This window comes from Ischnura elegans, chromosome 2 (assembly GCF_921293095.1).
Source record: "Ischnura elegans chromosome 2, ioIscEleg1.1, whole genome shotgun sequence".
NCBI classification, from domain to species: domain Eukaryota; kingdom Metazoa; phylum Arthropoda; class Insecta; order Odonata; family Coenagrionidae; genus Ischnura; species Ischnura elegans.
Genome location: NC_060247.1, coordinates 64,347,841 through 64,375,340, shown reverse-complemented (window position 1 = coordinate 64,375,340; position 27,500 = coordinate 64,347,841). Strand labels below are relative to the sequence as shown.

Sequence of the window (27,500 nt, the reverse complement as noted above, 5' to 3'; positions counted from 1 at the left end):
GTTATAAATTTATTTTCAGAAAATTACAAAGATACCAAGGAATCGGAAGGAACGACACCGCCCGTCTATCAGTACTTGCCTCAGACAGTCTACATTGTTGAAGTCACTACTCCAGAGGGTCTGGCCAACAAAGCTACTGATTTCATTTACACAAATTCAAAGGCTCCAGGTGGCGGATACTACACGGGAGGAATCGCCTCAGAAATACTCTGCACCAGTGACTACAGCGTCGGATGTTGGAGCAACCCAGCCCCTCGTTCTGTATATCATTGACTACATCACGCCATTTTTTTCTTGAGGATGAAATAGCTGTGCCACTTCACCGCCATATTCTGTAGAGGTCCATTTTCAATATGTACTCTTTAAATCACCTGTGTATCCGATTACCTCTATAAATTTGTGAAATTATGTGTAATAAATAAATGAAATTATTTGTGATTATTTCAATAGAATTACAGTAGCATAAGAGCAATATGCTGAGAATTGCTAAAAAAAAGGAAAAATTCTTTACTCTGTGCAGTAAATGATGCAAGCTCAGAAATAGCTTTTACATTACATCTCCTATTGTGTCTTACCTATTAAAATATAATAAATTATGTGCTATCCAACCATTGTATTATTGGTCAATATTAAGGTTCTCACAACAGATTTTATCATATATGATTTAAACAGCGTCTATATTTCAATTATATTCTCTGAAAATGTAAATATTCTTCAAATTCACCGATGAATGTTATCAATTTAAAAATTATTAAAACTCGTCCTATGATCTAAAAATAAAAGTTGAAATTGAATAAAATTTATTGACTTATTGATTTAATATGATGGAAATAAAACATACCTTTCTCCAAGTATAACAATAACCCTAAAGTAAAATTGATCATCTTTTCCATATATATATGATCAATTATAGATAATATATTTCTAAATGTTCCATCTCCTTCTAGAGTTTCCCATGAATATGGCTACACATATGAAACTTTTTTTAAAATTTCGTCATAATGTTTCATTCAATGTTGAGAGCATTGAATTGAAAGGCCGTTAATTTCGGTCTAAGTAAATCGGTACTATCTTTTGAGATGAAAACTGAGATACCGAGTAACTTCAGAATTCTCTATTCTCACATGAACTCTTATTCTATGGGTATTATACCTGTGCTTTAGTAAAGTGTAGAAAGACGCATGCTTAAGAAGAACTCTATTAGTGAGGCAAACGATGACCTTGAGGACATCTCATTGTCAGTGCACTAGGCTTCTTATCTTTCACCACCGATATAGGTAAAACACTTGAGAAAATGAATTTCCTCGTTAGAGATCGTTGAAAGAGGGCTAATTTATTATCAACTAAGTTTTTATATTTCTCTGCCCGCATCAATAAGGGTAGTCTAGACATAGCTCATTTTGACTGGCGTCATATATTCATTGTACAACAAGTGCAGCCTTCAATGGCAGTGGGGAGTTGAAACGAGTTTAGAAGTATATATAATCGGTTTGAAAGATCCTAGAGGGCGATTCAACTCAACTTCTTCCTTCGACGAACACGGCTACAGAATGCTGAGGTATCTTCTTCTGGCAGGCCTCGCTGCCGTCACAATAGCTCTCCCGGCTGATGGTAAAAATTGTTCTCTTAAAATTTACACTTAGTAATCGTTATAGCTCAAGTAAGATTTGTAGCTTGTATGCAATATACTAGATAAGATCACTTTCATTTTGAGCTATTTTAAATTTGAAAATGTACCGAAAAAAATGTTACTGAAATGCACTCAGCATGAGATACATATACCTCAATTACCATCTATTTCAATTCTTTTCTCCGTATTCAATATTTTTTACACATAATTTAGTAGCTGGTAAAAATTATGCCATATTTTGATATTTTTGGCAAAAAAACCTAAATGTAAAATTAATTATTGGATAACATTGAGGAAAAATAATGTAGTTTTTAACTTTTGTTGACTCTTAATACGTGTCTTGCAATTTAAGTAACAACCACGCTTGATTCTTTGTACAAATTTACATTTATTTCTCATTAGATTTGTGATGTGAAAATCGAGTTCTTTTTTCTGTAGGAATTATTTGTTTATTGTTGCGGAATCCTTGAAGTTTCACTTACTTTGATTTCCCCAAAAACCTTGATTCATAATTTATTACTTATAATGGAAAAGTCATGATACCATTCGCTATTGAACATCGTTAAAATTCAGTTACATTGTTTTGTTGCAAATCTGAGAAATCAGCATTAGATTCAAGTATAATCAGTTCTGTGTGAATCTTTCCCGAGAGTCCAATTTCACCAGACTCCGTCACAGCCAAACTCCAACTCCAAAGTACTAGATTGCAACGCTTCAACTTACATATTTGCGGTCTTACTCATGGACTGAGTTCTATCAGGGAATAAGAGAGCACTCACAATCCCAGAGGATAACCGCTGAGAAAGTAGTCAATACTTTTGAATTAAACCTGCTCTTATCATATTGGATTCTCAAGAATGATATCGAATTAAATTACTTTATTTAAATCAAAGCGTCTTTCTGAAATTTATTTCTTGGGAAATTGCTTGTTAGGAGTGTTTCAATACTCTCGAATGCAACTCAGTTTGGCGAGAACCCTCGAGTTTTATTTCCCACAATTATTTCTAAATGAAGCATCCTATACAGATTCCACTTGTTCACTTATCAACGACACGAGAAGCTTCAATCGATAAAACAACGTTAACCATGTAAATTGTCGTGTCATAGATAGAGTTTTTAAATGCAACCTGCAAAGGCTATTTCATTCTAATGGAAGTGCTCCAACTCATCTCACTTGAAACAACCCGCTTTATACGTTTCAATTTCTCATTATTTTACAAGTTCTAATTACTTGCTTAACATCTCTTTTGACTGGTCGTCCGACGTGCAGTTTCAGTAAATGAGGAACTGGTTCGCATCGGGAGCGCTGGCGTCACCTACGTGAACTTCAGGGGCTTCCTGGTCCCCAATATCGACCCGGAGACCAACATCCCGACCCTGTTGTTCCGAACGACCTCCGACGGCGAACTGGAACCGAACACCGGACTCTTGAGCTTCCGATGCACGCCCCTTGACGACGTCGTCCCAGACGACGCCAATAAAGCTGTCCTCTTGTGCTCTGGATCGCCCTTCGAGAAGAAGATGGTCTTCCTGTTCTCCGCGGACGGAATCCACTTCGCCCCGCACGAAAGACTGGTCACGCTGAAGCTGGAGAAGGGCGTGGTCATGAACCTCAGCTCTGTTCCGGAGACACTCCTGGGCACGACCATCCTGGGCGATAGGGTCAAGAGGCAGTTCGGCCTAGGATTCAGCGGCAGCGGTGCCCAGGCCAGTTCCTCCTCCTTCGGTGGCGGTGGTGGATTTGGAGGATTCCCCGGTGGATTAGGGGGAGGATTCTCTGGCAGCCAGGCCTCCGCGGGGGCCAGTTCTTTTGGAGGCGGTGGCGGATTCTTCGGCTAAATTAGCGCTTCCTAAACACTCTTGGACCCTTCGAAGATCACAATTTCAATTTTTGACCTTATTTCTCAGTCAAATAAACTTAAACTAATAAAAAAATATCAGCAATATTTATGCTCATTATTTTTTTATTTCAAGCGCTAAGAATTCATCACACCATAATATACCTAATCATGGTAATTAATGATAATATACTTTGAAGGGTAACCTGCATCAATTCCTATTTTTTATTGGACCAAAATTTCCCTAAAATTAGACGTAGAACCGCAAATGCTTTGATACTCACGGTGAAAAGAATACTCGTATTGTTTTTACAAAGCCTTATTTACTTAACCTTAACCTTAAATGCATCCATTTTAAGAAATATTGATTATATTTAAGGAAACATTAATGGGAAATGACTCAGTGTTGCGTTGGAATGGTCGCAGTTGATTTATTTGCACATTCCGAGTATTTTCAAACGCTTTTGACTAAACATCACGGTACTATAGAGAGCGGGAGGGGTTTCGATAGATTCAAGTCACCCCATGATGCTTGAAAGAAATGGTGCGTGTGCTGAGAGTACCCCTTCAAAATGACTCCCTCCCCGAAATGTGTTTCCTCTTCAAATGATCAAAATGTACTTTCTCTCTATAGGAAAGCCATGTCAGGGAACGTCCTTGGCTCAGCATAATAGCGATTTGTTTAAAACACTCACGTTTTACAATAATTGAACAACGCTTTTTCAAAGAATTGGCCTTATATAAAAGGCAAGAAAACAATAATGCTATTTTCTATTAATTTCCTTGTCTAGCAAAACTCGTGGATTTCCATAATGCTTTGTAGAATTTATTGGTGCAAAATGAAAAATAGAAATTTTATAACCATAAAACTTGAGGAAAATCGACTCTGTGATTTAATAGAGGTGATTTTTTCATTTCTCAAAACAGTAATTCATTAATGATTGGATCATAATGAATATTTAATGATGTTTCTACTTCTCCGTCGCCTCTTGAAGAGCCTTTTTTTTATCTTATCAGAATGTACTTGCTAGTTTTATGCATGTAAAAGTAAGATACAATTGATCTATTGAGTCGGTTTAACGGCTTATACATATAAATACTCAAGGAACTCATTCAAGGTGAGTAAAAGAGAATGATGACTTAGATTTTACAATTATTACATAGCTTTATTTGATTTAAGTTTGAAGGCTTGTTTCATAGCCAAAAATCGTAGCCATCTCAACCCCATTACATGGATTACTTCACATCACCGTCCGGAATATTCTCGGTGTATGCTTGTCCGGGATGATCGCGTATCAGCCACTCCCAGAGCTTCCTCCCCAGCGAGAGGTGGATTTCGTTTTGTGCGGACACGAAGGGTATTTTATCCTCGGCGAATGTGAAGTGCATTCTCTCTGCGACGGGTGCGCCTTCTCTCCTTGGTGCTAGGTTGTGGCAAAGCATCATGGGCTCGCCCGCCATATTGGACGAATAATCATTGAACTCCTTGCACTTGAATTCGACGAACGCGCTCTCTTCCACTGGAATTCCATCAATGATGGTCACGAACTCGTATGCAGGAAGAGCACGGAACTCGGACGAGAATACGGGAGAAAAATAACCCCGGACATCTGTAAAGGCCGTCCCAATTACAGTGACACGGTAGAGCTGCTCATGGACAGTCCCTAATGTAAAAAAACATATGTATTTTATAAACATAATCATGGGACGAAAACGCCACACTCTTGCCTACGTAAAACGTGATATTAGCAAATATTTTATTCATGCATAATATTCAATAGGCAATATGGCCATTAAAAAGGCACCCATATCTTGGCAATGGCCAAATACATTTTACAATATAATTTTAAAGAAACAAATAAAAACAAATATATTTGACAGCCATTGAAACTATTCAGTTATATTCAAACCAAAATTATGAAAGCATTCAGGGCGTAGCTTCTTTTTTGAAAATTCAAAATGGAATATTTAGTTATCGTGTTTGTAGAATGAAGTTATTTATCTTGAGATAATATAAAATTCTGCGCATCTATCCGTCTTTTGGGAGGTATAGTGATTAACTTAATAAAATTGAAATTCAAATTAAATATATATTACCAAAATAATTACATTATTAAACTTTAATTTGGCCAAGGTAGAAGAAATCCTAATGCAATATAATGCATTGAGAAATGTTTATTTCAATTTGCATGTTTATTAGAGATATTGAAGTATTATTACTTGCCAATGTCGTAAATTGGTAACGCCCAGCTATTTGAAATCAACACACCAGCAAACCAAACGATTATGATGGTTAGCATTGTCCCTAAGTGTTTTTGTTATTCGATAAATAAGTTAAATATTTATTTATTGGAAATTTGGGATAACTATCCTCTTTGTTCAATATTTTTCCTCTTAGCTGTTATAAACTTCGTTCAATGGAAGATAATCTAGGTTAAAAATCCAGGTACGGTTCCCAAAGACAATATTCTCTCCCTGTTTTCCCAAACTTTACCTAAGCTTTTGAAAACGAGTTTCTTCTATTTATTCCAATGAAAAGTTAAACTCCAGTTCGTTTGTGTGAGTGAAGTTGCGTGCTCTTGGAAACTTTATCTAACGATATGAGCGTAATTTTCTGTAGGCAAGATAGAAACAAATTGCGTTTGTATTCTAGGAAACACTGAACACTGTGGTGTATCATACTTGGACAGATTAAGCATGAGTGTGTTTTCCTATTCTTAGTGCAATTACATTTATTTATGTGTATTATTCTAATCACTAAACAAATTAGAGCACTAATAAGCTCAAATAATGCGTCAAATACCCCGAAAAGTCAGCAGATGACGTTTTATCAAAGTTTTTGCCAATGGTATTTTATGGGTGGGTACTGAAAATTTAGTGCTCATGTCATTTAGTATTGGAGTTCAAATTTAAAATTAAAAAATAAACATGAATCTTTTGCAACTCTTTCACGACGACAGCCACTTAGTACTGTTTTAATCATGTTTAATACTGTTATTCCGTTAAAATCTTCACCATATAGTACCCTTGATAGAATAAATATCTCCCTCGTTGAATATGAGACTATTTTGCAGTAAATAATTAATTATCGATTGTAATTTAATTCCCAACGATTGCCATATTCTGTTAAGTGCAACCATGTGATGCTCATATGAAGCTCATTTAATAAAAATTATAACATCGCGATGCCGCTATTGCGTCAATATTTACCACTTTTCGTGGATCGATGGCAATTCATTCGTTTTACAAATATTGATTTCCAATAATTTTCATATTATGCCATAAGTAATAACACATGAACTGTTTATAAAACAAATTTATTTCAGTTGGATTACCAAAAAGAAAAGAATATCACATTACAGGGTATAGTAGTACCATAGTAAATCAACTTCGAATTTCTTTTCCTCTTCTGCTCCATCCTGTCAAAATAATTGTATTGGAGGAAATGATTCACCCTCTTCGGAACACCTTTAGAGCAATTAATTCTCTTGGGAAAATAAATCCTCGGTAAGAATCATCCGGATATCATATCTTGACGTATTAGACCCACTATCTACCCTTGGTGGACGAGTTTGAAGGCCGGCCTCGCACGTAGTACCGCGTCCGGTGAAATTCCGACCGCGAGCGCTTGCCGACGACCGATGAGATTCAGAAGAGGTCGTGGATGGTGGTCTTTCCGAGCCACAGGTCGATCGTCTTCATTTCGGGCGTGAACTTGAAGTCTTCAGCGCTGAAGAGGAAGATCTTCTTGTCCATGACGCTTGAGTCTCGTGTCCACTTCATGTTTCGGCACAGCATGACGGGTTTCTTGATGTCTTCGACGGGCACGAAGAAGTCGTTGAGGAGAGAGCAGCGGAAGCTCATAAGTTCGTCTTCCATCAAGGGTACGCCCTTGACCATGCTCCTCATCATGTAGGATGGGACGCCGTCCACCATCCTCTCCATGAAGGGAACCAGGAGGCCCTTGAGGTCGGCGAAGTGGGTGCCAATGCTCCCGATGCGGACCACGGTCTCCTTAACGTCATCTGAAAATGAAATATATAATAATATTATTCACTGGGAGAAATTTTCGGTCGTTATTATCAAGATGTGCAGCAGATGATATGGTTAAGAAATGATTATATATGGATTAAAATCGATTAGAATTTCTGTGATCTCCACCACAAAATGATACATGTAATTTATGATTTAAATCTTTATTTAAGACTCTTCTTTATCCACTTTCTCGATTGTTTTGGTTCGATCCAGCTAAGAGTGCTTTTACTAGCTATCCTCCTCTACATCACGCTATAATGTTTTCCACGTTTTGCATTTTTTTATCATGCTGTCTTAAAAGCCAACAATTCAGATTTTCTCGATCGAATTGTATGCATAGGTGGTATAGGGAATAGGTACAAGAGAGTTCTTGATTTGGTGTGACAGGATATCGTCGATCGTATCTGGAAATAAATTTGGTTACTCCATATGGGGAGGGGAGACACTTGTAAGGAGGAGGTTTGGAAAGACTTCATATTCAAAAGGACGTTTTGGGAAGCCTATTCTTCCTCTTTTATCAGTGATGTAAAACATTTTCCGGTCGCAACTCATATAATAGGTGGAGTTCAGCACGCATCGAAAGTTGGAAGGATGTTTGCACCTTTGAATCCTTCATTTCACTTGCTACGACCTGTCCCGGTAGCTGTAAATTATCTAATAAAATTTCAGGAGTGTTTCACGGATTACAAATCGGGTTGAAGGCTACTTTGACTCCTACTCCACCATCAAGGAAAGTCATGAAAATAGGCCGCGGCTTGAAGGGTAAAATATTTAACTGAGTTTTACAGGGATTAGAGAGTTAGTTAGGATAGGCATAGGCATATCCGCCCGTGTCATTTTAGGAAGCTGGACTCTACCCTAGGTTATTTTTCAGGATGATGAAAACCTAGGTGCGAGCTATCGTGGATCATTTAATCCTAATCTAACTGGAAAGAAATATTCTAGAATTTTATGCACCCGTAAAGCAAAAAGTCTCACTTTATCCATCAAATTTACCTCGGAAGAGAGTGATGTCGGACATGATGTTGGCCCACATGGTCCTTCCGATCCACAGATCGATCGTCCTCATCCCTGGGGTGATCTTGAGGTCGTCTGCGGAAAAGAGGAAGGACTTGCGGTCGGTGAGCATGGACTCACGTGCCCATCGCATATTTCGGCAGAGCATGATGGGCTTCGCGGCGCTCTCCAGCGGCACGAAGAAGTCATCGAGCAGCGAGCAGCGGAAGTTCATGAGTTCGTCGTCCATCACAGGCATTCCCCTCAGAATGGTCCTCACCTTAAATCAAGAACGTAAACAGTCAGGCATTCATATGTGGATTTAGGGAGGGGCTTAAAAAATAGACAGGATTTTTAATACGGCTCCGTTACCATTACATTCGTTTTGTTTTGTGCTATGGAGTACAGAGATGAAGATTTTATTTTGTAAAGTAATTATTTATGTTGTTCTTAATCTCAAATATGAGAAGACTTTGCCTTTTAGACTCATGTGAACCTAACCCTGAAAAAGAAGGTTGTACATAATGTTAGTCGAGAGTGAGATATCAATTTTTCCTTTAAATAATTTCATGGTTGATACAGGGTCTGAGCTCCGATTGATGGAATATTTCACGTAAGGCTGTGAATAATATTAAGCCAAGTTACGCCAAGACAAGTTGCTGTGAACGAGGTTTTATGCTGCCACTCAACATGCTTAATTAGAAAGGCAGTTGATCTCAGAATTGACCCAGATCACTTAAACAACCCTAATAAGCACCATTGATTTGGGACTCATTATTTACAAAATTAAAAATATAGGTATTTCTCTAGTTCTATAAAATGGCAATAATAATACAGTAAGTTATATTTTGTTTTAGCAGTGGCGATATCGTCGGCACATCACGTTAAACCTGTTTAATCTACAAGTATTACGTATAATTCTGTCTTATCATGGAAATGAGAAATGGCATGTGTTGTTGGCATGTGCCCTGGGGGAGTGAAACATGAGCAAAGTTATTGCGAGTTGGAACCAACCCAAAAATACTCATATTACTCTCACATACGTCACAGATTTACATTTGCACATGAGGAGCCCTTTAATAACGTATTTTTCAGTGAGCTGTTGAAGGATGCGAACACGCTGCAGGACTCCAAGAATTGTCGAAGCCAGCTGCCGTCAAACACATAAGAAGTAGGAAGCACAAGTGTTCCGGGCAATCCCATCATGATTTCTCATATTTTTTCATTTGGGGACCAATATTTCGTCTTAGCAACGAATAATTTTAGCATGATTTGATCCTGATCTTTGATTTATTTGAAATCAGCTCTTTGGTAATACAAAAGCTGAGTGGATAAGCTTGGAGGACTTTATGTAATGATGGAGCTTCGGTTATATATGAAATAAAAGCTAGTTGCACTTTTCCACAAATGTGATCATTACTGAAGCACTTAGCAGCATTAATTAGGAATTGAAAGTAAAACGCATACAGTTCTGTCAAATTAATTACCACGGATTAATTAGTAAACGAAATATTTAGATAATTATGTCACTCAGACTTTAAACAGAAGTAAAATATTTTTCTCGTGGTATTACTTTTGGCTATAAGTTCCCGAAAATCAGCTCCTTTATAGCACTTAAATTAGATGCACGGAATATCCTTACCTCGTATGCGGGAATGCCGTCCAGGATTCTGTCCTTCAAGGGGATCAGCATGCCCCGAAGGGTGGCGAAGGCCGAACCGATGCTTCCCACGCGGATCACCTGTTCGCTCGTGTCCACTGCGGGAGAAATAGGGAATTGAATTAGACTTCTTTCTCTTTTAAAAATTATTGGCTAAATAATGGCCCCCATAATTCTGAGAGGGAAAAGGTACTAAATCCTCAGTCTGATCTTGAAAGGGAGAGCTGAAGAAAACCACCCAAGAGAAAGAAGATAATGCATTTATCTCCTTTGCTTTTCGGGTTAGCTGCGTCGAAGTTGATTTCAGATGACGTTTCGTGGGCGATTCTGGTCACACATTCAGATCAGGTCTAAGTGCGGATAGTTGGAAGTAATGCATTTTGCTCATTGTATTATTTTTGGTTTAACGTCCCTAAAAATCAATGGCTAGCTCTTAAATTATACACGCGAAAAAAATTATCTAAATATTTTTAACGCAAATAAGCTCGTTTTTATGAAATTGATTTATTTTCTGACGCATTTTACCGATAGTTTTACCATGAGCAGTTATATTATTTTGTACATACTAATGGTAGCAACTCTTAACGACGAAAATAACGATGCACGATTTTCTGAATCCCAATAGTTGATACATTGAATACGAAACTATTATTTAATTTCAGGTGCCATGGTTTAACACATATAATGTAGCTTTGCAAATTTCACATAACTTTCGATTTGGTACACTCCGACTGGTTTCAGAAGGCATGTGTCATTCTTAAAGGAAATGAAAATATTTTCTTATTTCACCATAAGTACGAGGTTCAAAAAATTATCTCACTCACCATTTAAGAGTTAAGTGTTAATCTATATTCGATTAATAGATCTTATTACTATAATGTAATTCTAATTACCTTCGTAATTTTTGAGGCGCGTCAAAGTAAAATTCCAAAATATTGGAAAATGCATTTTGTAACAAAAAAATTAATTACGTATTACGTAATAATTGTATTAATTACGTATGTATTAAATTTTAAATGCCATTTAATACGTAATAATAAAATTACTTATTAAATGGCATTTAAAAATTTTCCCAGGGCATTGAATAGAAAATTTGTTTTAAAAATTTTAAAAAGAATTATTAAAATATTTTCAATGACAGGAATTTACTTTAAAATATACTTACATTAACTTTAATAAATCTTTAAGTTAATAGGTTTAAAGAACAAAAATAACTTGATTGAAGGGTAAAGAAATTATCGCCGTCAAAATGACAAAGGTTTAGTGACCACGCGACTCTGAGCCATGTTTAGTAATCTAAGGTCAAGTGAACTTACTTTCAAGAGCTGTGACCGCAGCCACGAGGGCTAGTAAGAGAGTTGTCCTCAACATGTCTGAACTTCCTTTGCTCTGCCAACTATCGCCAAAAACTGAAGTGCTGAGAAGATGTTGACCCCTCTTTATATACATTCTTTTTCGTCATGAGGAGACTTTCATACTCCTCACCTTTGCGTCCAAAACATTCCTCGACCTTCGCCGAAGTTGAATACCTCCCAGGGATGTTACGTTCCCCGTATTTTTGTTTACCCTAAGTTTCGGCATTTTCCATCCAGCAATATGCCATATCACACTTGCCTCAAGTTCGAATGCACTCTTTAGCCTCGTCTTGTAATAGCACGATGGAAAATTGTTACTGTTTTAAAGACTAGCTGATAGTATAATTGTTTTGATAAGCTTGGGTGGTAATGAAGCTTTGAACTAGAATTCGGATTGCGGAATGTTTATGATGGAAAAATTGTGTAGCATGGGATAAGATTATTTGAAAACGGCAAGCGCACCTCAATCATAGTCGAGTCTTTAATTTTGTAAAATGAATTCTTTCAAATATATGAGGAGATTAAAAAAGATAATTCTCGGTGAAATTTTGTGCTCTTGGATAGTTTTGTTTTCCTCAAGTTTTAGAGGTTTGAAACCTTAACGTCATCCTTGAGAATAAATCCTAAAAAATCTACACGGAGTTCGGAAAGTATGCAGGGTGTTTAGTATAAGAATGACCTTATTGTTTAAGATTTTTTATATTTTGCTTCCATTTTATATTTTTAATGTTTGATGGCGTGTATTTAACCATGTACCAAAGCTTAATTCATCAAATTTAAAAATATAGTAATAATTGAGGGTCCATTAATCCCATATATTCTCTTTCAGAAGATTATTAGGTTTCCATAGGATTGTAAGATATGAACCATGCTTTTGATAGAAATTATCACTGGCAAAATACAGGTCTGCTCTCACGCACCGGTTTAACATTCACACGTGGCTATTCAATTTGTCTCCTTTCATAGCGTTAAATTTAAGAATTTCTTCACCCATAATGGGAGTTTTCCTGATAGCAAGGCTGCGACTCAGAGTGCTAATTATACTATAAATTATTAAACGTTGGTTCTTTTAAACTACTCATATTTTATTAAATAGATTAAGAGGATATAATAAGAGATAATCTGTTGCGAGTTGTATGCAATATAATTATTATGAGTACAGATTTATTATGGTATCGTGCTTGTAAGGAGAGATCCATTTTCCGCGTTCCTTCCAAGAATGTTGACTTCTCTGGACTCAGTTTCCGGTATAAACCGGAGAAGTTCTTATTTACTTATAAGGCGTTAGCCGAAATGGAGCCATATCATTTTTAGCTGAGTCATTTGAAAGGCGAGGACCAGAAACACATGAATCCCTTTTCGATAATTTATGTTATTAATTAATCCTTCGTAGTTATAAAATAAATATGGTTAAAATAATAATTTTATATTTAAAATACCCTCTTTCGTCCGCAAATTTGCCGATGAAGTTTTTTTTATGTCCCTCCCTCGGCCCTCATTGCCAACGTAAAAGAAGGCGATTGCGAACATTTTCTGACAATATAAATTAAAACCCTTTCCTAATCGTAGCATAGGAAAGGAATATGGAGATAAATGAATAGTGATATAAATCATTTCAGTTCGTATATCTCAGAATCGCATATTTGGTCCTAGTTTTGATAGGTTTCATTAATATACGTGGACATGAAAAGGGTATGTGAAAATTTAAAAATTTTATGTGACCCTTTCACTTGTCAGACGTGAGCGCACAATATAAATGTGATGTATTGTGTAAAATTAAATATGAAGATTATGTATTATATGTCCTTTTTAAAGTTCACTCGTACGACTGACATGCACTCAGTGGTAAGAGTGAACACTAGAGTGGGCATTTACTACCGCCTTTGCGTATTTCATTTTACATCGTTATTTTACACAACCTCTCGCCTCCCCACATTGATTTAATTAGGTATTATGCCTGAGTGGCAAGTTATTTAATCATTTTTACTTCCCCTGGTACAAAATTTGTCCCCTTACTAGCTCTCGCAGGTGATAGCTTTTAATTAAATCTGGGTATATTGCAGTTAATATCTTGAAAGAAGAGAAGACGGCTGGAAAAACATGTGATCACTTTCAAACTTAACCCTTGATACGAACAAATGGTAATATGTTACCTATCCACCCCAATTGAGATTGATATTGAAAATGCCATTAATTATTGGGAACTTAATCCAAAAATTTTCTTCGTTCGATTTTCTAGGTATGCCTTTACTCGTTTCAATGTGCTTAGTCTTACTTACAATGCTATTACTCTTTCCTCAGTTAAATTTCTCCTGAAATGCCGTATAACTTTGTCAATGTTATTAAAATATATTTATTCTTTACTATAATCTGATTATTTCGAAAGCAATTCCTTTTAAATTCTATCTTTGTAACAACGAATTCGATATTTTATTAACGAGAAAATCGGAAAGGTTTAATTTCATCAATTAAAATAAAGGACTGAAATAAGAAAATTATTTAGGTTACATTAATACCGAAATCTTGTAAATTCATTGGCATTCTAGAATGAAAAATTTTCAGGAAAATTTCATGCTTTCTTTTACAATCAAAATATTTTTATGGAAAAGTGCATGAAGAGTAAATGGAAATAGTAACGAGCGCAGAGGAATGGACACGGGAAAGCGTTGAATTTCTTTGAATCGTGGTGATAAATCGGAGACAATATGCTACGCGTGCGGATAAGAGAAATTAGTGACAGCGCCGCAGTTTAGCCGTCATGGTCAAAGAGACAGCCAAATGCCTTAGGCTCCTTTTTGGTAAACAAAGGTCACTAAATCTTCCACTGAAGAAAATATTTAGGTTTCCTCAGCGGTGGAAACTACCACTTCATGATATCATACCAATTCAGACATAGAAATCTGCTGTCGGGGGACTTCAGGTCGTTGAGAGAGAAAGATACTCCGGTAATAGCCTTTGCTGGTCAATTGCCATAGAATGAGATTAGAGAACTTAAGGAATAAACAGAAAAATATGTCTTCCCGATAACTTATCCTCACCTAGACACATGTATATTTCATGCTTGGTAATCTTTCTACGCCGTTGGTCATTAAACTAACACACTTTTGATATTTCCGACGGAACACGTTGTTTAATTTGGAGATCAGATACCTTCCATCTATATACATTTTTTCTTCAATCTTTTCCCAATGTTTTCAAACAAATGTTGCAGTTCATAATATATTTAAATGTTCGTAAGATAATACGGGACCACGGTTTATTTTCCCAGCTAAGCTCATCGTTATTTTGAAAGTTCTTAATCAACATTCGTTGGAATTTGAAAAAAATTATTCATATATTTTTCTAAATAAGAAACATAAATATTATTCTAATTTCATGCGAGTCTGATGTTATTTTGCGCTTTAAATACGGATTCTTTTACCAATATTCTTATAAAAAATGTTATCCGAAATTTTACAATTTAAAACAAAAAAATAATGATTCCCTTTACCTTGCCGATGCAATAATGAGGGTTATAATTACATTTTTATGTTTTATGTTCTTATTTGATATGCAGAATTATCAATAAGAGCTTGTATAATGTTTTTCCCACAGGTTGGATAAATAATCATAACTACAAAGTACTTTTAAGAATAAGTTCAGCCATTATCTCAGATAATTTATCTTGTATAATGTTTTTCTCACAGGTTGGATAAATAATCATAACTGCAAAGTATTTTCAAGAATAGGTTCAGCCATTATCTCACATAATTTATCTTTTATGAATACATGACTTGTAGATTCTTTCTTCCCCTCTAAAAGGCTTTTATTGGTCTTGCTGAGACGAATTGCATCATCGATTGTAAAGCCTTGACATAAAAACAATTTTTCTGAATCCACTTCTTTATCTAGAGGTATTTTTTCATGCATACATTTTTATTTCGATGCTACATTATAATTAGAATACGCGAATGAAGCTCACTTAAAGGTTGAAGGCATCTCTACGAAATTCAAAAGGGTTCGAATCTCCGGTTTACAAAAATTTACTTGAATTTACACAGTGAATTTATATTTAATTTATCATCTGGGTTTCGTTACCTGTAAATTGTAATATCGCGATACCTCATGAAAACCTGCGACACGAGAAGCTCGTCCTCGAAGAATGTTTTTCAACCCGGGTTATTCAGAATTACGGTAGAAAGGATTCATAAAATGCACAATAAATAAATGCACTTATAAATGGGAATAGTTTCAAAAACGTAACAATACATGGGCATTGGCTTAAAATGATCGTCGAGCCGTTAAACGAGGATTTTCCCATGTTTTCCTCAGCGAGGTAAACATGCGAAAATCTAGAGCAAAAAAAAACTAGAGCCAAAAACTAGCGATGACAACAAAGCATCTCGGAATAAAGCAGTGCCATTTTATCCATATTTTCTGAAAGCAATTTTTCACAGCAAAATTACCGTAACGCATTTTTAGCATTGCACTTAAAGAGGAACCAAAAGCAAAAGTAAAATTATGGTAGGAATAAGGATGTACACAAAGAATCCTTCTCATTATATAGTTTATTTTTCACTCGGTTCTGTGCAATGATTACTGAAAAACGAACATTTATTCCGAAAAACAATGGGTATAAAAGTTAAATGGGAAACATTAAGCAGTTTTCCTCCATTAAAAATCTTAGATACTAATTTCATGCATCTCTCGAGCAGACGATACTTTTTTGCCCAATAGATAATTGCCCTGATAAAAAGTAAAACTTCATGAAACGTCGCTTAATACACTAAAACTTTATTTAGCACGGCCAGTTAGACACAGGAGGGATTCATCAGGTACAATGAGTAAACAACCTCTTCTTGAATGCATCGGTGAAATCATATAAGGAGAGTTATTTGAAGCTCAAGGTGTAGAGAGGAGAGGTGAGGAGAAGACAAGAGGGTGTTAAATAAATTCAGTGCCACCCGGATTTTGAAATTTTCATGACATCTCAGTTTACAACTTTTAACGCTAAGTAAGTGTGGAGGGAGAATATCCTGAAATCATTCTTCTTCAATCGAATTCTAACCCTTGCAATGAAATTCCTTTTCATTCCTCATCATTTTATAGTAAAAAAATGAGTAAGATATATTCATCTCACTTCCATTCAACAATCGGGGTTGGAATAATATTAACTTTGTTGTTTGAAGGATCTCAAAAATTTATAGTGCAATTGTGTGTGGCTACAAATGCACATTGAAAAGGGACTTCGTAATTTTGAAGGACATGCGCTGTTGGAAGTTTTTTTCGTGTTTTTTTCAAGCGCATCTTTCTGCTGCCTATTGCGTTCTTTTATGTGAAAATTTGTTAAAACTTCACTTCGTTAACGATAGTTTCCTTGTCTTCAACGACTATTGTGAAAAGAAGTTAGTTGAGGCGATGTGAAGAGAAGAAAATAGCATTGTTGGTAATAGTAGAATTCTGAAGATAGTAAATTCAAAGCGAGAATTGAGTGTGCAACTAGTGGAACTTAAGTTTGCGATCTGTCTACTCTTTAAAGCGTAATATTTACTCGCCATGAAGCATTATTCACACACCTACCACATCAACTCTGGAAGAATTTCTAAGGTCCTCTAACATTATTTTTAGTAATCGAAACTTTAATCTCCTTCTGAGATTTCCTCGGAAATTTGTATATTGCATTTATGTTACCTGGCAGCAAGAAAATAAAGAAAACTACCGTATCAACGTAAGAAAAAAAATTGACTTCAAACCGTCATTGTTTTCCGACATTTTAATTTTTTTTTACTATTTCTCCCTCTATGATTCATTCCAACCAATCATCTGTGATTCATTAATTCATTTTTTTTATTTTAAAAATTTTATTTTGTCGAGCAGCAGGTATTACAAATAATTTTTTAAATCTTTTAACTCCAGTATCCACGGCGCCTATCTTAAAACCTTATCTTATTCACGGCAAATTTCACGAATCCACTGCCTTGCACGTTTACATTAAGTAATCAAACATATACTTCAGCAAAAACCACTCAAGCACGAAAACAGAGATCGGTGAAGGTAGCCGAAGCCTGTAATAATATTAAACGCAGTGTTTTCCTATTCAAGAGCATTTTTCTCTTTTATCAATTTGTAACCATTTCCAAACTTTTTTAAACCTGACGTTATTTTTAAGACATACTTTGTGCTGTTTACTATACACTCAATTTTCCAGGTATATAATAGGTCTATATATAATTATGTGCATTATTGGGTTCAATAGCACCTGTTTAGGCTTACTACAACATCTTAGCAGCCCGTGACATAGCAATGACCATAAAGGTTACGTAATCTTCCCATGCTTTATCACGTTGCCATAATACCATAATCAATGCTTGCTCCCTAAAATAACCGCTTCTACGGCAGGGAATTTAGCATACATTCTAAAGGAGATGAAGGATGGATAATGAAAATTTCATAATGAGAAGTGAAAAGTTTTTGGAAGCAAATGTGTTAGTGAAAGAAGCCAAAATGATCTCACCCCTAATTTTTCAACCAGCATTCTAAGCTGTGAGAATGAGAGATGAATTTGTATATTCATTAAATACTTCAATGTAAGGAAGGAATAATTTCAATGCAATTTACTGTTGAATTCCTTACCGAATCCAGATATTTCTTGGAAAGTGTTTATCTCTTTTTTTTCGTGCTCTTAAAAATGTAGAAATTAAGAACTCTGCGAATATTTAGCTTTATCTCAACCACCTTCACTTCCTCCATACACTCTGTACGGACAGTTTTTGCACATGCACCATTACATATTTTGTGATTATTTGATGAAAAACTTTTATGAGGTAAATGCTGCGGTAAATGACGAAGACTTAAAAAATTTCATTTATATTTTTTATTTATCCGAGAATGACGGTTACATGTACCTTTTTTTGACCTAGCACCTGATGGAAACCTGAAAAGATCACCATAATATATATTGCGGCTGAAAAATGAGCCGCAAATTTTTTTGTACTCTCCGGCGAGCGAAGTTTATAGTTATAAAAGGGTCATATCATCCTCATGTGTCGATCGTCAAAAGAAAACATGTCTGCCACCTCGTTCCATCAATGTGACTCCCCCTTAAAATCCAGTGGTGTAGACGTCAGAAGTGAAGTCGTGCCACAGGGTCTTGCCCAGCCAGAGGTCGAATATCTTGGTGGTCGGTGGGAAGTTCTCGGCGCTGAAGAGGAACACGGTCTTGTCGACGACAGCGCTGTCGGACTTGAGCCCGACTCCTCGGCACATGAACACGGGCTTGGCGCTGGCATCGAGCGGGATGTTGAAGTCTTCGAGGTGCTGGCAACGGAAGTGGGCGAGGTCGTGTTCCTCAAGTGGGACACCTTTGACAACACTCCTCAACTCGAAGCTGGGGATTCCCTCGGAGACCACCTTGGTGTAGGGAACGAGGACGCCCTTCAGACCGGCGAACTTGGTGCCGATGCTGCCGACGCGGATGATGTGCTCTGGAACCGTGTCTAGATGGAAGAGAATAGCAATAATTTAATCAATGTCTTTGGACTTACATCCACTGTGGGAATTTTAAATTAATGTATCAACATCGCTCAGTTTGCAATAAATATGAGGGAAAAATTAGAGGGATGTACCGCCGGCCTCGGTGTTGCCGTGGTAACGTTACCGACTTCCAATGAAGAGGTCGCGGGTTCGAATACCGCCTGGGTGGATTTACTACCATACAGGGCATGCATGCATGTGGTTGTCAAACAAGTTACCTTTAAGAGGAGACTAACTATCCCGCATTAGCTAGAAATAAAGGCGACAATATAGAGGAAAAAAATAATTAGGGAAAAGTTAAATGGTCCAAAACACATAAGGAAAGTCGTGACTCAATGAAATAGCAAAATTGAAATTCATAGTAGGTACATACGAGCAACAATAGGTGTGTCACAACCATGGCTAGAGATGGCAACCGGTCAAAATAGTTATATACAGACCAAATTGTCTTTTAAATGCCAGAAAAACTTTCTCTTGAACATGTTTACTGACTTGGCTTTATTTCACTTATATTTCACTCTTGAATGTCTTAAATACTTTTAGCGCATCATGCCGCGAGTCAGAACTAAATGCTGTCCTTTTTCGCGATGCACTGGAGATCGGATTTTTGATCCATTGAGATATTCAGGACCAATCCTGGCTGTATAAAATCATCGCCGTACCCACTAGAGAAGAATTTCAAGTGGTCTTTTAGTTTTGCTTAGAAAATGATGGTGGTTTCTTTAGTTTCCTCTCTATGAACTTTAATTGGAAAAAGACTGCGGAGCTGGTACAACGTGGGTCGAAATATAATGTCATCAGTTGACAGTATCTATGTACTACTGGGATTCAATAGCGAAGAAGTATAGCATTAATTACAGATTTGAATTACCTATAGAGTATATATCATAGCGGCTCTGGAACATGGTAGTTTCTCTTCGAAAGTATGTAGAAATACATGCTAGTAAATACCCTTCTTCTATTATTCTCTACCAATCTTGATATCGTATTGCGTGGCATGGACCTTTTCCCCTGGAATGCGTGTCCGAGAAGACTTACCTCTGAAGAAGGTGGGGACAGCGTACACATCGGAGACGAAGTTGGTCCACAGTGACTTGCCGAACCAGAGGTCGATCGACTTGGTTGCTGGGGCGATGTTAAGGGCGTCGGCGGAGAAGAGGAAGACCTTCCTGTCACTGGGCACGGCCGAGTCGTGGCTGATGTGTCTGCACATGTACACGGACTTGGTGTCGGTCTCGACGGGCACGTGGAAGTTCTCCAAGAATCCGCAGCGGAAGTTGAAGAGGTCTGCTCCGGCTTCCTCCTTGGCATTGCCGTCCACGATAGCACGGACCTCGTAGGATGGGATACCTTCGGTCACCATCTTGGTGTGCGGAACCACGTAGCTGTTGAAGTGGGCGAAACGGGTGCCGATGCTGCCGAATCGGATCACGTTCCCAGCAGAGTAGTCTGCGGATGAATATTGAGGTTACTGCGAAATCCTTTGGAAACCGCTTTACATTTATTTTCGGCCTTTATATAATTTTTATTCATCGGGAAATCATCTTGATTTTTAAATATTTATTTATTTTTCTTTCAGAAATTATTCGTATTTATTATTTTATTTCTTCGTGTTTCATCAAAATAATCCCTATTCAATTTATAATACAAACGCCAACATTTCTCTAAAATGTTTTGAAACGAAGAGATACAAGATTTTGAACACGAAATGCTGTCCTTTCATAGAGTAATCAAAGATGTTAACAAGTAAGGTAAATATTTCACAGTCGCGATTACCAGGGATAACAAGACAGCGAATTGAATCTGAATTAATTACGGAGGAATCAGTTAAAGAGTATCAGCACATGCAAATGTTTAAAAAAATTTCATAAAAAAATAAGGTTAAGAATCAAATATTTGATAAAAATATATAGTGAGGGTGTAAGCGATATCAGTGAAATTAAAAAAAAGGCGCGCAAAGTCAGCCCAGTTCGTCTGGTGAATGTGACGTAAATCGAATCTATCGTAGAGTGGAGGGCTATACTATTCCCTGGATATTATCTCGGAGCACATTAACTCGTGCACCAGTGTGAAAATTTTCACCATGCCATCTCTAAATGCCGGTCTAATTTAAATGTATGGAAATATTTGGTAGAATTAACTTGTCTTAATATATCTTATCAGATGTTTTCCCTTATTTCGGGAATGAAAATGTTTATGATGTAAAATTTTAGGTTTTCCCGGCGCATAGATGGATGAAAAATTTCTCGGGATTCCCACCGGGTGTGGTATTGGGTTAATTCTCCCAAAATTTCAATGGCTGAGTCTGCCATCGTCTTCAGGGGTTTACTCTTAATGGTAATTTTTTACGGTATTTAGCTTACTTGCTTAATTTTTTATGGTTTTGTTTAAGTGCCGTAAAAAAATACCGTTAAGAGTAAACCCGTGAAGACGATGGCAGACTCAGCCATTGAAACGTTGGGAGAATTAACCCAATACCACAACCGGTGGGAATCCCGAGAAGTTTTTCATCAAAATGTTCATGGCTTAATATTATTTTGCATTTTTACGATTTTTAGATTAAGTGGCCTCTTTCTCGATATTTCATGCAATTCTTTATGTTTTTCACTATCGCACGCAAACAATGCAATCAGCAACGAAATCGCGAAAATTCTCATTCGCGGAAATCAAGGAGCCCTACTCATTAAGGTCGTTTTACACGGGGCACGGAATTGAGCATTAATTTCTAAAATGGCGTGGAATTGCGCGAATGCATGAACGAAATTAGAACAGGGGCTATTTTGCCGTCTCGCATCCACGCATTCTCGCATGTGTTCTAGCAATTCCCCGCTTTACACGACGCAATTTTGATTGCGCCTTCGCACGTACGTCAGATTGCGCAATTCCGTGTACCGTGTAAAACGGCCTTTAGGCACTCACCGAGGACTCGGGTGAGGGCTCCGTTGATGAGGTCATGGACCACGCTCTTTCCGACCCAGAGGTCGATCTCCTTGGCCACGGGCATCGTCTTCAGCTCACTGGCGTGGAACAGGAAGGTCATCTTGCCGTCCTTGAAGAAGGATTCCTTCTCCATGTGCAGGTTTCGGCACAGGTACATGGGCCTGTCGACTGCCTCGGCGGGAACCAGCGCATCCTCGATATGGCTGCAGCGGAAGTTGAAATGCTCCTCCTCGGCGTGCGGCACGCCCTTCACCAGCTGGCGGAGCTCGTAGGCAGGGATGCCCGCGACCGCGTGCTTGGTGTAAGGGACCAGCACGCCGTTCAAGTACGAGTAGGTGGAACCCACAGAGCCCAGACGCACCACTTGAGGCGTGAAGCCGGCTGTTCGAACAAAGCACACGCGATGACAGAAACGATAGTGAGCCGTCAATACTTGGCAACCGACTTAAGTTAAAATTCGAAAGTGAAGAAGATAAAATTAACTAACTCTTGGTTTACGTTGTGGGATTCCATTATAAGTTTTTCCTTGATATACACAATTACTTATACAACGTAGTTTTTTATCAAAGCGCGACCCGGGTTTCAATGAATTATATTTTTACGCGCTTACGCGCTTTGATAAAAAATAAGGTATAAGTAATTGTGTATATCCAGGAAAAACTTAGTAAAGAAGATACACCCGGTTCTTCAGGTTATCGGTTGAGCTAGTGCGATGCCAATAAGGAGGCTCGTCAATACTGCCGGTGGCGGATCCAAGACAGGGAAAGGGGGGCTAAGAGAGAGGTAACCTCCCAGCAGTAGTGGGTATTTGAATAAAATTACCATTCTATCTAGTGTAAGTTGAATATCCGAGGGGGTGGCTATAGCCCCCCCCCCAATATATCCGCCACTGAGTACCTACGGCTCGAATAGTTTGATTGTCTGGCGCATTGCTTTTTGAGACTAGCGCTTTAATCTTGAAATGGACAGTTTGCATGGGGTAGACCTTTGAAGATTATTCCTGATTGTTCTTTTTTATCATAAATTTTCAAACAAGGGTTAATGAGAAATTTTGGCAGGGCTTCACTTGGTGCATTCTATATAATTCAAGGTTATAGCGTCAGATTGAAACAAGTAATGAATCAGAAAACAAGATAAATATTACCTATAGAGATATTACTTAAATGCCTATAACTAGAATTTTACTAATTTTTTAAAATTAGTTGTTTAAATAGATGAACTAAAGATAATTTTCATGGGAGTGTATCCAAAATTATGATATATGGCAGTGTATCTTGAAGGTGATGGAGAATATAAGAAATAAATTCAAAAATATAAAAAGAGGACACATAAGTATGATTGCGGTGGTAAACTTTATATTATTACCCTTCTGATAAAATGTAAATATATTTATTTTCTTTGAATTAGAATTTTAAGTGTCATTTCAGTTGTAATAGTGAATATTAATACTTATAAATTATTAGACAACGTCTAACTAAATTCTTATTGACATTTCTCAACTATCAATTTATTTAGACACCTAGCGAGGCGATCTTGAAGATATTTAATGAAATACATATCGCAAATGAGTTAGAGCATTTAATAATTCCCATCAACATCAACGCATGTCTTTTTAATAAATAATTAAGAATTTCTATTAAACATCCAATATTTAAGAATTAAAATTTAGCAGTAAATGCATGACGATTGTTTTATGTAAATTTAAATTATTATGGTCTAATTCTGAAGCTATTTTTTCGTTGTGATATCGAAAAAAACTATGTTTTAGCAATTCGAAAACTTTTGCGAGAAATTGGTGGCTGGAATTTTTAAAAATCAAACGTATAAATAAAACCTCATGTTAGTAATAATAATGGGATCAATGGTACAAAAAGAGTGTGATCTTACTGTATGTACTGGAATCGGCCAATGCCGCAACGGCCAATGCGAGGACAAGTGCGATCTTCAACATCCTGACTGCTTCTTTGGGGGGTGACGAGTGAAGTGCTTCCACAATGCACCGCGGTAACTTATATATTCCACCTCACCGTCGTGGGGTCAACGCCAGGCCCGCGTGTGCAGTTTCCTCGGGACAAAACATATTAGCTCAAAAGTTAATCTATTCCTCCCCCGGGTCTTTTCCACTCCGCGGATTTTTCTCCGAAGTCGTTTGAGAGATGTCTCCTCTTCAATCGCCAGACACTTCGTCTCGAGACTTAAGAATAGATATTAAGGACGTAAAACATGAAGGATGTTGCTCCATTGCTCCGAACCATTGCCATGGAATATTATTTCCAGGGAAACAAATCGATTTATCGAATAGAACTCATTTTTCACATCAATGTTCATGTTTAAATGTGGTTTTTTGTTGTTTTTCTGTAGATATATAGTAGATTCCGTTTAATGGGTCTATCGGTTACTTGGGGCAGCCGCTTAATTGGGGTAGATCTTGAAGAACAGAACCCAATAGAGGAATATCACAGAGTATTCTCCGCTTAATTGGGACAGAATGCCGCTTTATTGGGCCATGAGTCGGCGACATATACTCTATACTCGCAACGAAATAAATATTTTTGTTTTCAGAATACAATTTTGTTTTATTTTTCTCCTTTGATTTACTCTTATTTTTCACAAATATTCCTATTATTGCCCTATTTTGAAAGCTCTTGTTTTTATACTATCTTCAAGAGGATAGGACTTTTTTAATAGGATAGGACTTTTCTTTAATAGGATAGGACTTAGTAGCGTCGCCGGAGGCCGTGAAAAATATTTTAAACTTAATTGTTACAACTCTTAAAAATGATAATAAATTAACTAAACTCACTGATTTATTGATCAAATTAATAGTTTGATAAACTTTTGTTGCATTATATACATTCTTTAGTCTTCTTTCTATCATTTCAGCGTTTGTTTATGCCCATATATAGAGGATAGTTCGCCTAATTGGGACAGCCACTTTATTTGGGCAAAGTGCATAAGTCCCCATATGTCCCCATTAACCGGAATCTACTTTATTTTAATTCCAGGCAACTAATAGATTACGTATTTTACCTTACATTCGAGTAAAACCTGTCATAAGAAGAAAGCTATATAATATCGGTGATCCAATCAGAAAAAAGCCCAGCAGCTGTTGAATGTGAGATTTATTTTATATATTCAAAAAGAAAAATACAATTGTTGTCTGAAAATTTAGAAGTAAGTATTGGTTCTTCAAATAATTTTATCGATATCGCACGGCTTTTTTTTACTCATTTAGGATTCATGATGGGCACGAACATTTATTTCTGAAAGTTGGCTTATTCAACCGTGTTCAGCGTACGACGGCGACTGTTCCAGAATTTGGTCAAGATTTGTTTTTGAATGAAATAATAATTATTACTTAGCACCGAATGACAGTTAGATAAAATAATTGGGATCTTTTCCCATTTCAATCATGTTACTTCTCACATCTCTGCTCATAATTGCCATGTCAATGGTTTTGGATATCCGGTTTTTGAAGCTTAGTGTTTATTCTAAGCGATCTATTATAAATAAGTGTTGTTTAAGCTAATTCCTTTTGCTGTCTAGATTTTTCACTAACTTTTGACGATTCTCCTCATCTAAGAAACAACCAAAAAAATTCATTACCTATTTTCAATTCTCTGAGTGCAAGAATTGGTCCAGACTGTTGCATTTTTCAGGTAAACACGAATTATATCTCGTTGAGACATATGAATTGAGGAATATTTTAAGGCTGTTGTACGATCCCTAATGTTTGATTTGCCAAAAGTTCAGTATTCCCATATACTAGGCCAGGATTAAATGAAGAAGGAAGCTTTTTTTGGCTTGCGCGATTGTTGAAAGTATGTTACCAAATATACGAGGGTCGTTCAATAAGTCCTTAGAATTTCCGAGGGATTGTACTCTTAATAGCAAAAATTAATTTTTTTCTATAGGCAGCACTCTTGACGAGTCAACTGTTAGAGTTTCAGCTGTATCCATGCCATAGGTTCATTGTTGCTGCCGATTGTCGTGAACAACTTTCATTTGTTTATAAAAATGGATAAAACTGAGTTTCGTGTGGTGATAAAATACTTGTTTTTAAAAAGGATTAACGCCAAAATGAATCAAAGCTGAATTGTTAGAAGTTCATGTCACATCTGCTCATGTGTTTAAAACTATTTACAAATATGTAAGTGAATTGATACGTGGCTGTACATAAAAAATAATGAACATGGTTTCGGACGCCCTTCGGAAGTGTCTACCCCCGAAATTAATAATATATAATTTATTCCATTTACAATCAAATATTACATTTTAGAACATACTTAAATATTTTGGAATATATAGGTACCCCTTTTAGTAGTTTTGGGGCTACCATCATAAACTTTTTACATAGGTCTGGTGCTAGCACACATGAGAAGTAAAATTTCTTTGTATTCAGTTATTTGTTCTATTGCCGATTGCATTCATTATTACAAAACGTATTTCAAATATTTGGACAAGGATAACTATTTTTCTTATTTTTCTTATATAAACGCATAATTACATACATAGAATATACAATATACCTTTTATTGTAAACTTTTTACCTTTGATACCTGAAATGATTGATAAAATCCACGATATGGTTGTAAGTTATACATAAACCAATGCTCGCGATATAGTTGAGGCCACAGGCATATCGCAATGCACAATCGTCTCAAGTTTGCACGAAAAATTGGATGTAAAAAAAATCTCGGCATTATGGCTGCCGCGTTTGCTCGCCGTGGAGAATGAACGAAATCACTTGGTCAACTCGTGGCTGTTTTGGCGCTTTTCCGCCGCAAACCTAAGAATTTTCCCCGTCAATACATTGATTTTCATGAAATATGGATTCATCACTACACTTAAGAGACAAAAACACTCCAAACAATGCAATTCTGAAGGTAGACAGGCTCCAAAGTAGGCGAAGATGATGAAATGGGCCGGTCAGATCATGGCAACGACATTTTGGCTTGGATGATGGATAATATAAATTGATCACTTATAAAAGAGAAAATCGATAACATAAGAGTATAATGCATCGTCATTGGACCGGCTGTTGGTAGAAATCAAGAAATGCGTCCTCATTTGAAAGAAAAAAAGTTCCTCCTTCAACGAGACAAGGCACGCTTACACACCCATGCGGTTGCATTTGCCAAAATTACGGAACTTAAGTTCCAATTGTTACAAAATTCACCCTATTCACAAGATTTGACCCCAGTCATTTTTTATCGTTTCTCAACATCAAGAAATGGCTTAGCGAAAACAGATTTACGTCCATGGACTAGGTAATCGCCCAAAATAATGCATATTTAGAGGAGATCCCAAAACTCTACTTTTTTCAACCGCTAAAAATGCATAAAAAATGCTATTAGAAATTTATAGAAGTAATTTAATCAAAGTTGAAAAATATTTTCAAAAATTGACCCAAAATAATTTGCTTTTCAACCTTTTTCTAAAGACTTATTTTGCGACCCTCGTATACAATTATTTAATATTTGATAAATTCATGATCAATGTCGTAATCGAGGGAATGTTATATTTAAAATGTT

At 36.7% G+C, this 27,500-nt stretch overlaps 2 protein-coding genes across 2 annotated transcripts; both read right to left on the bottom strand.

Annotated features, from left to right (window-relative positions):
- Positions 1 to 6,769: 6,769 nt before the first annotated feature.
- On the bottom strand, positions 6,770 to 11,573 carry LOC124153860. The gene is made up of 4 exons (XM_046527241.1): positions 11,476 to 11,573; positions 10,142 to 10,257; positions 8,500 to 8,779; positions 6,770 to 7,493 (listed from the first exon to the last, which is right to left on the bottom strand). Exons 1-4 carry the CDS (start codon positions 11,528 to 11,530, stop codon positions 7,117 to 7,119), a joined length of 828 nt encoding a protein of 275 aa, XP_046383197.1. The 5' UTR covers positions 11,531 to 11,573; the 3' UTR covers positions 6,770 to 7,116.
- Positions 11,574 to 18,352: 6,779 nt separating this feature from the next.
- Positions 18,353 to 23,917, bottom strand: LOC124153168. The gene is made up of 4 exons (XM_046526270.1): positions 23,854 to 23,917; positions 21,946 to 22,347; positions 20,065 to 20,475; positions 18,353 to 18,989 (listed from the first exon to the last, which is right to left on the bottom strand). Exons 1-4 carry the CDS (start codon positions 23,915 to 23,917, stop codon positions 18,595 to 18,597), a joined length of 1,272 nt encoding a protein of 423 aa, XP_046382226.1. The 3' UTR covers positions 18,353 to 18,594.
- Between the last annotated feature and the right edge of the window lie 3,583 nt (positions 23,918 to 27,500).

Excerpts from the sequence above, each read along its gene's own strand:
- LOC124153860 (XM_046527241.1), bottom strand. The coding sequence starts at position 11,530 with ATGTTGAGGACAACTCTCTTACTAGCCCTCGTGGCTGCGGTCACAGCT. Across the intron at positions 8,780-10,141 it reads ACGGCATTCCCGCATACGAG|GTGAGGACCATTCTGAGGGG; the intron begins GTAAGGATATTC and ends TCTTGATTTAAG. Across the intron at positions 7,494-8,499 it reads CGACATCACTCTCTTCCGAG|ATGACGTTAAGGAGACCGTG; the intron begins GTAAATTTGATG and ends TTTCATTTTCAG.
- LOC124153168 (XM_046526270.1), bottom strand. The coding sequence starts at position 23,917 with ATGTTGAAGATCGCACTTGTCCTCGCATTGGCCGTTGCGGCATTGGCC. Across the intron at positions 22,348-23,853 it reads GGCCGATTCCAGTACATACA|CCGGCTTCACGCCTCAAGTG; the intron begins GTAAGATCACAC and ends TTGTTCGAACAG. Across the intron at positions 18,990-20,064 it reads TGTCCCCACCTTCTTCAGAG|ACACGGTTCCAGAGCACATC; the intron begins GTAAGTCTTCTC and ends TCTTCCATCTAG.